Source organism: Dermacentor variabilis, chromosome 6, assembly GCF_050947875.1.
Source record: "Dermacentor variabilis isolate Ectoservices chromosome 6, ASM5094787v1, whole genome shotgun sequence".
Classification (NCBI taxonomy): Eukaryota; Metazoa; Arthropoda; class Arachnida; order Ixodida; family Ixodidae; genus Dermacentor; species Dermacentor variabilis.
Genome location: NC_134573.1, coordinates 163,033,795 through 163,049,647, shown reverse-complemented (window position 1 = coordinate 163,049,647; position 15,853 = coordinate 163,033,795). Strand labels below are relative to the sequence as shown.

Here is a 15,853-nt window from a genome sequence, read left to right as displayed (position 1 = left end):
GAAGCACTGTCTATTATTGTTCTCTCTTCTAGTCTGCAGCAGGTCGAAAACAATTGCCGTGCGCACCACTTGTTGACAGGACACTAGTTCATGACAGAACACTCGTTTGTGTATGGCTTGTATAATTTCCTTGCGACGTATACAACGCTCCGTTTATTCCAGCCTTTCTACAGATATGTCCATTTATTTTGCCACAAATTGTTTTCAGCAGCATGTTGCGCCTTTAGCGCAGCTATGTATAGTCTTCGGATAAATTTTAGAAAAGAGATGATCGTTGAAATGCACCATGTGTTACTCTGGCATAGAATAGTTATATTGTAGCACGTTTACAATAGATTATGCGATTTTTTATGAGAGTTTCGTCGAGTAGTTTTTCTCGGTAATAGTCTACATACTTTGTAGACATTGTACTAGAACAATGTATTGATGGAAGAAATAGAACTCAAAAATGTTGGCGAAATCATGGAGGGGTGATAATCACAATACTCTTATCCTCGCACATTTTCAAAATTTCATATGAGAACGCAAATACACTTCGCCCTTGAATCAAGAATATCAAAATTTCTGAACTGTCGTCACCTGAAGGTTTTACCGTTTTTTGCGAGCATACTGTGACAGCTAAGGCATTATTGAAATTAGTAGAAATGTTTTAGGACAGGGTGGTACATTGGGAAAATTATAGTTTTTAAGAAACACAACTCTGAGATAAAGGTCCATCGAAAGCTTCATCGCTCACGTCGAGGTAGATAAATTATATGGTTGTTTGCTTCAAATCGTGGATATGCAAGGAACGAATGCTACATAGAATCAATAGGCGCCTGCACTGCAAACTGAAGTCCCCTGCGCCATTTTTGTCTATATATTAGCACACTGTCTTAGGATAACGAAATATTGATCCACGGAAGGGACTGCTTCTGCACTCACTTCCCTGCGTTGAGTGCGTCTGCGATTTCCTGGCCGGAGAGCCCACATGATGAGTTATGGTTATTGTTTTCGCCGTGGTTTTTTTTCGTTCAAGAAAAAAAAGCGATTGTTGTGGGTATTGTTGTTCCCCCTTTAGCCTATGGTTCATAGTCTCTAAAGTAATTTAGTCATGAATGGGATGGATACAGGGAAATGAAAATAGAAGTTGTTGCAGCTATATGCGCTATGTACATTGAAAATCATGTTATATTCAATAATACATATTGGGAGGTGCTGAGACATTCAACGCCGGACTTATCCTTCTTTATTTTTAGAGGAGGGGGGGAAGAGAGACTTTCTCGCTGAATTAAAGTTTGCATCTTTTTTTTATAGTCATTTTACCATTTCGTGCACTTGCATGCCTGACACAAACGAACAAAATTGCACTTCATGGCGTGCACATGACTGCTATGTCAAAAGCAGCCGCGTCCGCGGCTGTGGTTTGTGCAAGTTTTGTGCTATCTGCGCATTAACTTAACTAGAACCCTACTTTAGTCCATTGCGACACCCGGGACCACTCCTGACAACAGCCCCATCTCCTACCCGGTGGGGTTTCAGACAGAAGATATTGCTGCATAAAAATTGTGGCAGATGTCTCGCAGCAGCTCTCAAGCCAACTGTGACGTCGCACTGAGGCAGACTTCACAAAAGCCGACAGCTTATGCGAGTCTGCTGTGCAAGGCGCAGTGAATGTGATACACTCTCATGTTAACTGCAGTGAGATCCCGTTCAAAGCCTGCGGGCAAATGCTGCAAACGTTGGGAACGTGCTTGAAGAGCTCGCAAGGAACCAGACATCTATATTAGGTGCGCTTACTCGCGCATACTGAAAGTCTTTTTAAGGTAAATTGCCGGTTACCTACAGCGTCCCATAAAATTTGCGTCGAATAAGGACGTTAACAGAACTGTATTATCGATTCTTAGCTAAAGTATCACAGTCACTGTGGCCGACGACGGGTTACCGACGGACGAGCCAGTGGAGTAAGTGGCTTCTACTGAGCGCTGTTCGTACTCCTCCTGCGCGCCGAGTACGGGATGCAGCTTTGTGGGGAATCGCACGCCGTCGCCGACGCTGGTGAACACTGGAAACATCCACAGCGACTTGCGGGGACCGAACACCTGAACCATGTTTTGCCAGCAGCCGACGTTGAACGAGTCGTTGGTGTCTCGGAAGATGGGGGAACGCATGTCTTCGAGCGTGGTCTCGTTACTGAATACCATGGACACGTGGTGCCACAGGAAAGCGCCGAGGCCCAGCGCCAGCGCAGTCCCCAAGACCGTCAGGAAAGTGACGTGGAAGGTCGATGGCGTCATGCGCGCGATCACCCACATCTCGATCACGTATTTTCCCGCGGTGAAGACACCGAAAAGTGACAGAGCCACCACGTAGAAAATCGTGAGCAGGAAGAACTTGTAGGTGCTGAAGCAGACACAGTTGTTGAACCAGGGGCAGTGGTGGTCCATCTTGGGGATGCACCTGTGAAGATGCGTGAAAAGAAACAAAGCCTCGGGCTGTCATTGCTAGCTACGATGATGGGCGCGTGCCATCATTCCACAAGTATTTGAATTTACAACTGTCACAAAAGTAGAGCTGCAAGCAACATTCAAAGAGCCACTAACACTCCAATGAATGCCACAAGACAAGCAAGAACGTAGAGACACAGAGGAGACGAAAAACGATGAGCTACGAAGGAACATGACCACCAGCCGTGATCGTATTGCTGCTGATGTTGGGCTCCCGCCATTGCATCATCTCTTTTCGTGCGTCAGCAGTTAGCTATGTTGAATTTTGCGCTTGCGGCAGTTGGTGTTAGCGGGTCGCTGGGTTTTACGGTAGTGAACAGGGTAGCGTATATTCCACGCGCGTCACCAAGAGCGACGAGTAAGCCGGCTCTATTCGTCACGTGGGCCTCATACATTGGTCACGTGGGCCTCATAAATTTGTCTAAATGGGTCTCGCGTTACAGTTGAATAAATAGTTTCTCGAAGTGGTTTACGCATACCTGTTCCCATACCCGAATAACCGTCAAAACAAGCGATTGCGTAGCCATGGCACCATCGTCTAGCGTATGTCCTGAATATATATTGCTGCAACTCCTTCTGATTATCCCTAATGATTGTTTTTTTTTCAATTGTCCCGCATGGTCGTGGCTATACCTTCGGCAGGCAGAGCAGTGGTGGCAGCGATCGGGCTTGATGAGGCAGCAGTCTTCGCAGTATCGCACGCAGCCATCGGCACCGAGGGTGAGCACGCCGCGTTCGATGGCCATCACGTCGAGGACGCTTCGGCGAGTGCGCTCGTTGTGGCAGTTCTCCAGCGCCTGTTGCTCGCCTGCGGTCAGCCGAAAGAGCGGTGGTATGGGTGCGACGACCGCCACCGTGGTCTGTACGTAAGACCTGCGCATTTTTGTGAGGTATAAGAAGGCAGAACGGCAAGAGCTATTTCGGACAGTGTCAGATTCCGACACGTTTGCTTTTCGAACCAGTAAAAGAAGTGATTGGCTCTGTGAGCCACTCAGAACAAGCAAGATGTGGAATTTGACAATGCGGCAGGTTTCGACAGCGTTCAGGATAGCGTTTCAGGTTAAAGGGAACTAAATAGTAAATGACATTTCCTGCTTCCGTGCCTCCACCGTAGGAGGCACGCAGTGTGCCGTCTACTGGCAGTAGGAGGCACCAGGTGGTGTCAATTACATTAGTCGCATTGCTGTCGAGTGACAGCGGTCCCTTACTATTTGGTCAAAGGCATGCGCTTTTGTGATGATGATTGCAACCGGTGATGAACACTGTGAACTGCAGTCATTACCGTAATAAGCCGTAATGAAATGACTTGTACAGTCCGAAGATGACACATACCAAAGGCAGAGAAAGAGCAGCAGGTGAAATCCGATGCCAAAGGCGGCGGCTTTCAGGGCATTGTCGCGGACCACGGATACGCAAAACACGACAACGTAGGCGTAGTAGGCCCACAAGAAAAGACACGTAACGAGTGCTAGTGGAAGCCAGTTGAGCAGAAGTGGTAGCCAGGAACGGAGACCTCTGGAGCCACTGCACCGACCCAGTTGATAAAGCTCCAGCGATCGGCCAACGACTGCTTGCATGTAGAGCCTTCTTCTTCTTCTTCCCTTGTTTAATATTCAGCCACGCTGGCGATGCTTTTTACAACAGAACACAGAAAGGAAGTAATCAAAGTGTATTTTATATTAGAATACGGTAACCCCTAAGTGCGTGTTGTGTCAGTATCGATGCTACGAACACAATTCATAAATAAATAAAGATAAAGTAAGTAAACAAGAAAATTCATGCGCAAGCCTGTGTTATTTCTTACGTAACGAGGGTGCCATTCTAGGGTACCTTACTACGAAAACATGTAAAGTACATATTAAAGGTTTACAAGAAATTGAGACAACTGCAGAAATAGCTCTGTGGGAAATATGAAGGTGCAATTTAAAGTCGGATTAGAATTACTCCAGCACAGTCTTGGCACGCAAATTCATATACCAACCTGACCATCTCTAGGGATGCGCTCTAGGGATGTTTGCCTCGGCACTGCTCTTCGATCTCTCCAGTCCGCCCCACTGTACGGTCCACTCGCCTTAGATAAGACAACTTCCGTAAAATCTTTGCGGCATCTTTCAAGTCCTGCAGTTCGGTTAGGCGGCAACTGCTGTACCACACGATTTGTTGTGAAAACCCTTACTGGCGTAATTCTAGAGAAAAAAGTGTAGGGGCAGGTGACTGTCTCTCCCTGCTAACTTGTTTTTAAAAGACCCCTCCCCAGGTTTGGTAATTGCCAATAGGCAAGCGTGATTCGTAGATCATGCCGTGACTATTTTGTCTGCAAAGTATCAAGCGGCTATAGGACGCGATGACAGGCGAGAATTCACAACCAGGCCCGCGCTCCCTTCCTCTCGAAGGAGTTCTGCTTTCAGCAAGAGAGTCAACGTCACACGCACAAATGCCTCTACCTAAGACGCAGAGCCTTCGACGTCACCGATTATGGCACGTGCCGACTATAAAATCTTCCAATGCAGAACGCGCAATACCGCCATTGGGAGTGCATTGTGCAGCAAGAAGGCAAAGACAAAAAATAATGGAGAAGGAAAAGCAAGAAGCGAGGCTTGTGACGTTAACGTGACGCGGTCCCTCGGCTTCATTATGAGAGAAGGCAGGGAAGAAATGTCACATGTGAACGCTTGCCGAGGCCGAAGGAGAGAATGTCTGCGTTGGCAGCCACCTGGCAGCGCGGTAAAGCGACACTTCAATTTCTCGAATCTCATGTAATAACGACAAAATTCTAAAAAAAAAGACTTTGCGCTAATCCACTTCTTATACGGTGTCCTGCAACTTACAATGCACAACCAGACATTGCGATGAGCCCTGGTGAGGAGACCTTTAAGGCTGTCTCTCTTCTCTAGTTTCTAAAGGCTTTGTAATAAGGAACACTACGTTAAGGTGCATTATTAAATTACGTTCATTTTCGCAGAAAGAAAAATCGTACTAGTTCCCATTATTTCTGCAATTTCTTTAATCTACTACATGTACTCTAATGTTCTGAGGTTTATTTGGTTGTTAAAACGACGCTCGTGCGAAATCCGCCGGCTCATTGGTCAATGACCTGTAGTGAGTAAGAGCCATTGTTCGAAACAACACCGAGCAAATAGAAGAAGAAAATGACGATGCCAGCGGTGATCGGCTTTCTGCACCGTCGTGGAACGCTGTACAGCTGGTTGCCGGTCCTCGTAGCCCTGGGCGGGTTTGGCTGGGCCTACTACGCCTACGTGCACGTATTCCTCCCAGTCCTGGTCGCGGACCACGCAGAACGCGTCTCGCTGTCAGCATTCTTCCACCTGATCCTCCTGCTCACTCTTTGGTCCTTCCTGCGGGTGAGGCGCTGCTGGGAAGCTTCTTTTATTGCGAGAGTGAAATTCCACTTGTACGGCCAGTAGCGCTAGAAAGAATCATCAGAGCGAAAAGAAAAATTCGTTCGGCTGAAGTACGAAGCATTTCGTGTTGCCGGCAAATTTTATCTCTTTCGCCGTTTCATAATGCGGAGACAGTGCCTGCTTATTTATCTCTAAAGGGGCTTTTGTACTTTCTAAAGGGATATCTAAAGTTGATTTCTTTAGATAACGTTGAAAAGGCAAACTATACTAGCTTCGAACAACCTAGGTTCGTCCAGAATTGGTCGGGTGCGACATAGCAACGGCGACAGCTAGGGTCTTCAACTTCGCCAGGTTAGCTGGTGGTAATTATTGGACAAAGATGTGGTATTGGCGGGAACTAAACCTTATTTAATGAAGTGAACATTCTGTTTTCTTCTTCACCTGATAAGTTGCCGCGAAACCTAATAGTACACATATGTACACTGTGGAATTATATTTCAGTTACTTCTTCACATTTTGTATCGATGCCGAGTGCCTATGACCTAGGTCACTGCAAGGTAAAGAGCGTAACTACAGCTAGCACATAAAATAACCTACGCACAGAAGGAATAACATCTAGACGGCAGTAAACAAATAAGTTTTCTGTTGCATAGTGAGACCGTGTGGCACTCAAGACAATCATTGTATACCCTCAAGCAGATTCTAGAAAAACGTGTTTGCTTAGAACGGCGGAAAGCTGAGCAAGTTGGTAATTCACTAGCTTTAAAAGGTGGACGTAAAAAAAAAGTCAACACGATGAAAACGAAATGAACAACGCAGACACCGTCTTTCTCTTCTCTCTTTGTTTCCGAGCATTTCCTGTTGTTAAATCATGAAGCCAACCTTCTCTTTACCTGGAACATTGGACAACGGTCAGGAATTCGTATGTGTCTGCGTTGCAGGCGGTCACTGCGTCTAACCCGCCCGTGCCAGCGCGGTATCACATGAACGCGGCGAACCGCAGGATGATAGAGGAGAGCAAGACGTACGAGGAGAAGAAGGAGCTGCTCGAGGGACTGGGCGCCAACAGAGGCATCCTGACGCGCGCTGCGGACGGAAGCGTGCGCTACTGCGAAGTGTGCGGACTCGTCAAGCCCGACCGCAGCCACCACTGCTCCTCCTGCCGGAGGTACGAATCTCCTGAGGCATCATGGTCGCTGTGTTTTAGTTCTCCAGGAGCACATGAAGTAGGGCCGATTTGCAGACCCAACGTCGTGCTATTTTAGCTTGAAGTTAATTGGGCCAGGGGGACGCCATTGGGATCCACGGTACGAGTACTGACAACGTTTGGTCGCTCCTCCAGAAAAAGAGATTGGGAAGTCTTGCGTATACTTTGCCGAAATGTGAAGCAGAGATCATTGCTGTGAAGATTAAATATTGTTAACTAATGATGTTTCTAACGTACACTGAGGGGAAGTGTAGTACAGGGAGAAAGTTCCCGTGCCGAAGAGCGTCAAACACATGTTTGATGTGTTGTGATTCGCAAGCTTAGGTCCCATCTATAAAGCGCCCAAATTTGCAGCTGATCCTGAATTATTGCAGCGTAAGTCTCTTTCTGAGATAATCGGCCCCTATCATAATGAGGAACAGTAACTTCCGAGAAAGAAAACGGGGGAGGGAAGGGGGGGTTAGACTCATTAGAATAAATAGGAAATTCGTGAAGTGGGGTTCCCTCCACGCTGAAATTTCTCAGTAAGAGCAGTAGTGGCGGTGGCATGCGTAGGGGGTTTGTGATGGCCCGGGCCCCGAAGGGCACCTCTAAACTCACCAGTGCTTGAGACCGCTCCGATGTCTTATCGTTTTTGAGCGTCAGGTCATTAGCGCCTTCTCGCTACCGGCCTTCAACTCTATTGCCTTTTATTACCATAGACATCTGTTTACAAGGAGGGCCTTTTGGTACCGTTTTCCTGTATTTCCTGGCAATGTTACCCATCTGTGTGGCCGTTCCAAGTGTTAAACAAACTAACGCTACACACCAACGTGCGCCTCTGTTAAAAAGAAGAAAAAGAGAATGCGTGAAATTACGAAGTAATTACAAATCTCCGAACAAGAGTGTTACAAAATACGGATAGTACTGTTGCAGAATGGCCAGCTTTGAAGAGCTTCTTAATGCATCTGCACTGTTTGGCTACGCAAGTGGGAATCGTTACATACTGTAACGCTTCTCGATCGGATGCGTTCTTTTAAGCGATAACGGTAGAACCATGCGCACAGTGTCAATATCTTGAATATCGAACGAAGACACCGTGTTAATTCAACACTGTCGATTCAAGTTTTCTTATTCGGTGTTTTCGTCGCACTAAATGGCACCGCAACACACGCCCAAAAGCTGCAGTTCTGAAACGTTTTATGCGTCCTGTATTATAGGCGGTCAACTCAGGTGCTCAAGTAAAACTCTTGCTTGGGCTAGTTGGTTCATGCTTCAAGTAGTTTGGCAAGGCGCAGAAGACCAGGACTCGAGAAGACAAAAACACAAACGACAGGACCGGCGCCTCCTGTCGTTTGTGTTCCTCTTTTCGAGTCCTGGTCTTCTGCGCCTTGCCAAACTACTTCTAACTCAGGTGCCCTTGAGTCAATTCTCCTAGGGCGTAAACATCTATTTCGCAAATATTTTTTTTGAATGGCTGGCAGCCTTCGCAAATATTCCGAGCGCTATCGCCATTGGTCGGTTGCTCCTTGCCTGGAAAATATAATCGTAGAAGTGCCTGTCTGCTGCGTTAGAAGCTTCACTGTGTTCTCCAGCATGTCGCAAAAAAAAAAAAAAGAAAGCTTGCAAATGGCGAGCCTTTGTGATAGGACCGATGGCGTTAATTGCCTCTTTCAGCCAAGCTTGCTATTGTTATTGTCGAAAAAAAAACAGAAAAATAAAATTGGCGTAAGAACGACTCTCGCGTTCCCTTATGTGACGCGCATCTGTAGTGCACTGTGACGCAAGTGTGTTTGATTAAGGTGGGCGATGTCAGAAGGTCGGAAGAGAAGAGCAAAGATACCGAATATAGCCACATCCCAGCCACGGCGGCCGCATTTCGATGGGGGCGAAATGCGAAAGCACCCGTGTACTTAGATTTAGGTGCACGTTAAAGAACCCCAGGTGGTTTAAATTTCCGGAGCCCTCCACTACGGCGTGCCTCATAATCAGAACGTGGTTTTGACACATAAAACACTAATTTTTTTTTTAAAATATAGCCACAGGAAAGTTTTATTGTTCAGGCACCAATACGGGGGAAATAGTATTGTTGACGAGTGCTTATAGAGAGATCTTCAATTGAACCCAAGAGATTCTCACTCTTGCCATTCAGGCCTTCGTAATAGTGTCAGCAGCATTTTCGCGGCTTTGGTTGAACGTCTAAGTCGCTTATTAACAGCAAAAGCATGTCCTCGGCGTCACATGGTGATCTCTGAGTGCGAGTGCTCTATAGGGTAATTTCAATATCGAAACGTTTTCTGTACAGTGCTAAAAACTGGTCATCTTTCTTACCTGTAAACACATCTCCCTCTGTGAACAGTGGTGCGGTCGCTTCCCGTTCTATTGTACTCCGCTTCATGCATTGTAGGCACCGCTACGAAGAATTGAGGGCTTCCTCTCCTTTTTGCATTCGCTTTATATATATATATATATATATATATATATATATATATATATATATATATATATATATATATATATATATATATATAAGGAAAAGTTCTGTTGGTCCGGTGCATAGGTAGTTGAAGAAACTAAGGAGCACACTTACGAAAATTGCATTTTAATGGTTTAACCTTTCAGCCGTGTTACAGTCTTCGTCAGAATAAAAACGGCTGCATTCTGACGAAGGCCGTGCCACGGCCGAAACGTTAAACCATTAAAAATGCAATTTTCGTAAATGCTCCTTAGCTTCTCCAACTATATATATATATATATATATATATATATATATATATATATTTTCGTAAGTGCTCCTTAGTTTCTCCAACTATATATATATATATATACATGTGTGTGTGTGTGTACAGGTACACGTGTCAACTGATTCGGTGTATTGTTAAGAGCGCTATAACGTAAACCTTTTCCAAGCTTTTTATATTACAATTATGCAATCAGCTAGCCTTCCACGATTCGTCAAAAATTTTTCGGGTCCCCTTTACTTCTCCTTTCTGTGACGCGACGTCACGGTAATCGCGATAACCAATAGAAGATGGGGAATATGCTATGACGTATACACGCTAATGGTGCATGATAGAGCGAACAATAGAAAAATAAGAATTTCCGATTCGATGCCTTTCTCCCCATTAGCCCGCCTCTATTGGCGAAAAGTTTTCGGGATACGCTCACTTTGTCTATCATGTGGCGTCTCAAAACCGCAAAAACTCACCACGTCAAAGTAACGTGTACGGATTAAAGATACATTAATATGCCGAAGAAAACTGAAATTTTTTTTCGCAATAGCCGAAGTCTGCCGCGTTCCAACAGCAACTTAGATTTAGGTGCACGTTAAAGAACCCCAGGTGGTCAAAATTTCCGGAGTCCTCCACTACGGCGTGCCTCATAATCAAAAAGTGGTTTTGCTACGTAAAACCCCAAATATTAAATTATTCCAACAGCAATAAAAGATCGCTGCCTGCGGATCACTCTGACACTGGCTGCTCGGGGCTGCATGGGAAAATGAATTTATTTGAGTATGATAACAATTTTTGCGTGACCGTACAATGATGTCGAGCCCTTTCAACACGTAGACGATGTCGCGCAGCCAACTTGTTCGCTAAGGCTACGTTTTAACGCCATTTTTAATATTCCATTGCACACCGCCGCGATTTTTTACCAGTTACCGCAAGCTAAGCAAGGAGAAACCAGCCAGTCGTACACGCCGGTATACCACCTTGCTCATCCGGTTATCTACTCTCAATGCGCTAGCTCAGCCCCAGTGAAATATTCTCTACATACAGATGTGTACTCCTCGCCTCTTGTCAGCCAATTAGTTAAGAAGAAGGAGCTGTCAAGGTAGACAATGTTATTCGCTTTAAAAATGACCTCCTCTAAGCGAGTAGAAGGTTTGAGTAGGCTGTTTGAACAGCACTGGGAGTTAACGCCCGACGCTTGCGTCGCCGTTTATGTAAGTTTGACGTCGGAAGAGTGGAATAAAAACAGATTCGAATAGATTAACGTTCTCGGTCCGTAACGTTAATATTCTTAAGTCGAACTGTGCGAAATAATTAATAATTGGAAGGTGTCGTAGATCTAAACATATTACCTTCAAGTGAGAACTGAATACGAAACACGTTTTTGTGTCCAGAGGCCGCGCAACTAACCGCTTACACTCACGACCAAAACATAGTACGCCGTGTACTGGTAGCACGTGAAAGGGGGCAAATATTGCACGATTTGACGTAACCTTATGTCTACAAATTGGAGTTGCGGCACATGAAACCATTATTCCGCAGAAAGCGTTGTAGATGAAGGGCACGTGTGGAGCGAAACTTGCACGGCTGCACTACTATCGTAGTTACCGCGTCGTTGCCTGCCATAAGTACAAAACGGAGCATGTATGGCACAGGTATTCTGCGCAATGTCGCGTAAACGGAACTTCAAATGGCGCCCCCCGCCGGCATCACTGGCGCTGCGCAGGTGCATCTTAAAGATGGATCACCACTGTCCCTGGCTCAACAACTGCGTGGGCTTCAGCACCTACAAGTTCTTCCTGCTCACGCTGTTCTACGTGGTGGTGCTGGCGTCGTACGCGCTCGTCAGCGTGTCGTCGTACGCCTTGGACACGTCGAGCGCCATGGGACTGCCCACGGATGTCCTGGTTCACACGGGCTTCCTGCTGTTGGCGGGCACTGCGCTCACGGTTCTCATCGGCGGCTTCTTCATCGTCCACCTGCGCATCCTGGGCCGCAACGAGACCACGCTGGAGACCATGCGCCCTTTCGTGTTCGTCGAGCCCCTCGACTCGTTCGACCTCGGCGTTCGGAGAAACGTTGTCGAGGTAATAAGGCTAGAATGAAGAGCGAAGCGCTACGCCGCCCGTTAAGAAGTTCGAGTATGTAAGTTAGTTATAAGTCGTAATAGTTGCCGTGGGCTGTAGCAGTGCGCTAACTGGGTTCCTGTTACCAAGCCGCGCAGAATGCATGTTCCGTTTCATTTGCGTTCCGTTCACATAAACCTCTTAACTTGTTTGAAGAGTCTTCACAACACATCTTGAGATTTTTCGAAGCACCGTTATGAAGACAGGAGGCTAACATCATGAAGCAAAACATGGCAAGCGCCTTCGCAACGGTATTTTTGCAGGTAAAGCTACGTTAAAGCTTTATTTGTTCTGAGTAGCGCCAGCGCTCTCGTATTTCGGCGATAACAGCTTCTGTTCCCTGCGCCTCGGTTTTGATTACGACAAATCACGCACTCCACGCGCTATTGCTTAAGAGGAAGCTTTAGCTAGGGTGCTCCTATCTAAACACATGTAAAAGGAGAATTCGTTTTTCTCGGGAGCGGCTGCACCAAATTTGACGAGGTTCAGTGCATTTAAAAGAAGAACTTAAAATCTAGTGACTGTTGGTTTCGAATTTTTATTTAGGTCGTCAATTTTTTATTAAAAATTGCCAAAAATCACAAATTTTCAGAAAGAGAAACTATCAACTTTACAGCTCTGTAACTCAGCAATAAAAAATAATATGACCATTCTGGGAACTGCAGCTAATATTACATTTAAAGCGGACAAAATTGATATGTTAAACATAAATCGGAAAAAATTTGGTAATATGAAAATAAAGCTTTTGCAGACCCCTTGTACACAACGTAACAAATTAACGCAAGTTATAAATTGACACAAAGAATTTGTCCGCTTTGAATGATCTAATGGTTGCCGTTAACAGAACCACAATATATATTCTTGATGCAGAGCTATGAATTTGTAAGCTTTCTGCTTCTATTTTTTTGAAACTTCCGAATTTTCGAAAATGTTTTTACAAAATTCAGGCCCTGAATCGAAATTCCGCTTCCAACAGTCACTAGAATGTAACTTTCCCTCTCAAATGCAACGAATTTCATTAAAATTGGTCCAGGCGTTATCTCAGAAAAGCGTTTTTACGTTTTACATGGATTTCTATAGGCCGCGTGGGAGTTAGGCCCGAGCTAAAGCTTCCTCTTAACTATTTTTTGTCGGAATGAGAAATTCCGTAGCGGCAGGAGCACTTGTCCTGTTTTACTTTCAGCTGTACGTTGTAGTTGCGCTTGAAGAAACAAACTTCAAGCGAGATAACCAGATTGGCTATCTTTTTGTTTCTCGAGACTTCTAAGGCCCGAGAATCTGTGAGCATCTTGACGTGTCTACGCCGCCCAGGCAGACTTAGCGAAAGAGGCAATACTTTCGCTGCGCTAGCCGACACCATCGGGCCCCTCGTACGGTTTCCAGGTCTTTGGCTCCAGCGTCATCCTGTGGCCCTTCCCCGTGGACAGCACTCCGGGAGACGGCGTCTGCTTCCCAACGAAACTCTACCCGGACCCGGAAACCGCCATCTTGCCGCTGCTTCGGCAGCGCACGCGGCAACTGGCACTAGCCCTACCCGGAAGAGACCTCCCGGTCGTGGCACCGTCCATGGAGACCGCCTTCGTGAACCTCATGCCATCGTGCGACGCCGCTCGCGCCTCGACCATCGATCACGCGCAACGTAAGACGGCGGCGACGACACTGCCAGAGCGGGACATCTACGCCACCGCCGCGGACACCTCGGGCACGTCGATGTCTTCATCGTCCGAGCAGTATCGGTCCGTGCGCACGGTATCCGCTCTCACTGGCGGCACGGGGGTGGCGCCGACAACGCCGTCCACGGCACTGCTGTCGCCGGCCGTCCGCACGCGTCCACCAGGGCAGCAGCCGACGGCGACACCCGGCCGAGAATCGCCCGTGCGCGCTGCACTCGGTCGCCCGTCGCTGATGACGACGACGTCCCAGACGTCCTTTCCGACCCTTTCAACACGCTAGAACAACGAGTCCGTTCAACACTTTTTCACGATGCCGTCAACATTTCAAGGCTTTTCTTATTGTCACTGCGCCTGCCGAGGATTCCCACTTCTTCGTGGCAATTTGGGAGAGTTTAGAAAACTCTGAATACGCCATGAGGAAGTTACTGTGTTTTTTTTCCCCGAATCACTTATACCGCCGCGGCAAAACGAAATGTAAAAAAGCGCTTTCACATCTAAATATACTTCCTGTGCGTAGGCGTAAAGGGTGTTCCTGAATCATCACTGTTTATGGTTACCTTTTGTAACTATCGTTATGAAACTACTTGTACATTTTGCACACTGACCATGAAGACAAAAGAAGAAGGCAGTCCATAGCACCTGGAATTTACAAGATCAAGGGTTATTGTATGGGTCACTTGCTACGGTCTACAAGTCACCTAGAGAAAAACTCCAAGTTGCACTTTCAGCCTCGTTAAATCTATTTTTTGTAGTAAAACAGAATGTTATAGATAACCGATAAGGTAAGACGCTCCGTAAAGGGTAAGGTGCACGGAACACATTTATTCAAGGGGTTTGGCGCAATGCTGCTAACAACAATGTCGCCGGTTCGAAACCCAACCGCGGCAATTCCATAGCACTAGGGACGACATTGAAATGTGCGCAATCGCGGAAGCCAGCAGTCCGCCTACACTTCGCTCTTACGTGTGTGAGACCTAGTCCACATGATTTTGGAATTTTTTTTGCCAATTTAATACTACCTTGAGCATCCGCGATTCATATATGGGACGGAATGTTCTGGATTCATGGTAGAAATGTCTTTTTCAGTGCCAAATCTGGATAAGATGCCGAAAGCCTGATATTTTAGGCCCACACTCCACGTAAGGAAGCTACATGAGCAATGCGAAAAGCTATGCGACAGATATACTAATTCCGTAAGGTAGAAACTTCACATTCACCTGGGCTTGTCATTACATCCAACACTCGAAGACCTATTGAATTTTCCAAACGTTTCCGCTTCTCATGCACAGCGGACATTAACCGCCTGTTGTATGCGCCCGCCGACAAATGTGGGTTACATGAAATTTTAAGAGCCGCCAAGGTGTACGAATGGATCTGGTAGCCAGTTATAGGCGTTTACTCATAAACGACAAGTTTGCTAATAATTCCTTAATTCCACATTATACGCTATACATATTGTTTAAACCATTTTTCTGTGCGGCAAGGAAATTGCACGAAAAAGAAAAAAAAACTTTGTCCGGTTGTAGCGCAGCTTATGTTTCGGAAGACCAGCGTTCAGGCGAATCACAAGGAAAAGGAGGACACACACACAGTGCCGAAATGAGGACTGAACGAAAGGAAGTCTTTATTGCCACGACAAATAAAAGAAAGAAAGAAAGAAAGAAAGAAGGAAAGAAAGAAAGAAAAAGAAAGATTTATTTCTTCTGTATCTTTACAGAACACGACAGACGTGTTTATATTACACCGACCTATATGATGACTTGCGCCCACCCGAAAGCTGGTCAGTGAGGAAATTCCACTAGAAAAAGTAGTTAATTCGAAAAGCACTTTGTTACTGCGAAATTCTTTTTCATTCGCCATTTCCCTTCGCTTATACCGCATTCCTTTTCGCCATTATTCGGTGTCTGTTCTTGAACGCCTTCAGACCTACAACTGTTTTATAAACATGAGCCCAACATCTGTATTCACGGAACGTTTCCCTCCCGAAACATGATGGTGGGAAATGCTGCCTCCCAGTCGTAATACGACATATATTGGCTACGGCTGCCAGCCACTCACGTACTGTTTACCTGTTTAGACATTCCTATTTGAACTGATATTTGGGCAGGGCATAGTTTGTGTAATTTCTCTCACCTGTCATAATATTCTGCACTTTTGCACATGCAGGTGAGCTAGAATGTACTGCACTTTGGCCACTTTGTACACCGACAAATTATACAACGTAGCCCCAACCGCCCTAACGCCGGAGGTTGTTAGGAGCTTTGTTTGCTCCTTATGGCGAAAGAAAT

At 46.1% G+C, this 15,853-nt stretch overlaps 2 protein-coding genes across 2 annotated transcripts in view; one reads left to right on the top strand and one right to left on the bottom strand.

Moving 5' to 3' along the window:
• LOC142585640 (palmitoyltransferase ZDHHC20-B-like) overlaps window positions 1–14,018 on the top strand; it is a 55,727-nt gene extending 41,709 nt beyond the window's left edge. Inside the window, exons 3-5 of the mRNA XM_075696560.1 lie at window positions 6,790–7,016; window positions 11,493–11,853; window positions 13,276–14,018. Of these exons, the coding sequence (XP_075552675.1) occupies window positions 6,790–7,016; window positions 11,493–11,853; window positions 13,276–13,845 (1,158 nt within the window). The 3' untranslated portion in view covers window positions 13,846–14,018. The remainder of the gene's footprint in view (window positions 1–6,789; window positions 7,017–11,492; window positions 11,854–13,275) is intronic.
• On the bottom strand, window positions 1,887–4,038 carry LOC142584433 (palmitoyltransferase ZDHHC20-like). Its single transcript, XM_075694584.1, has 3 exons — window positions 3,819–4,038; window positions 3,120–3,359; window positions 1,887–2,439 (listed from the first exon to the last, which is right to left on the bottom strand). The coding sequence occupies exons 2-3, from the start codon at window positions 3,230–3,232 to the stop codon at window positions 1,887–1,889; spliced, it is 666 nt and encodes a 221-aa protein (XP_075550699.1). The 5' UTR covers window positions 3,233–3,359; window positions 3,819–4,038.
• Window positions 14,019–15,853: the final 1,835 nt, after the last annotated feature.

What these genes read in the sequence shown, in the direction of transcription:
- LOC142584433 (XM_075694584.1), bottom strand. Translation starts at nt 3,232, where the DNA reads ATGGCCATCGAACGCGGCGTGCTCACCCTCGGTGCCGATGGCTGCGTG. An exon ending in CACTGCTCTGCCTGCCGAAG is followed by an intron (nt 2,440 to 3,119) that starts GTATAGCCACGA and finishes GCATCTTCACAG; the next exon opens with GTGCATCCCCAAGATGGACC.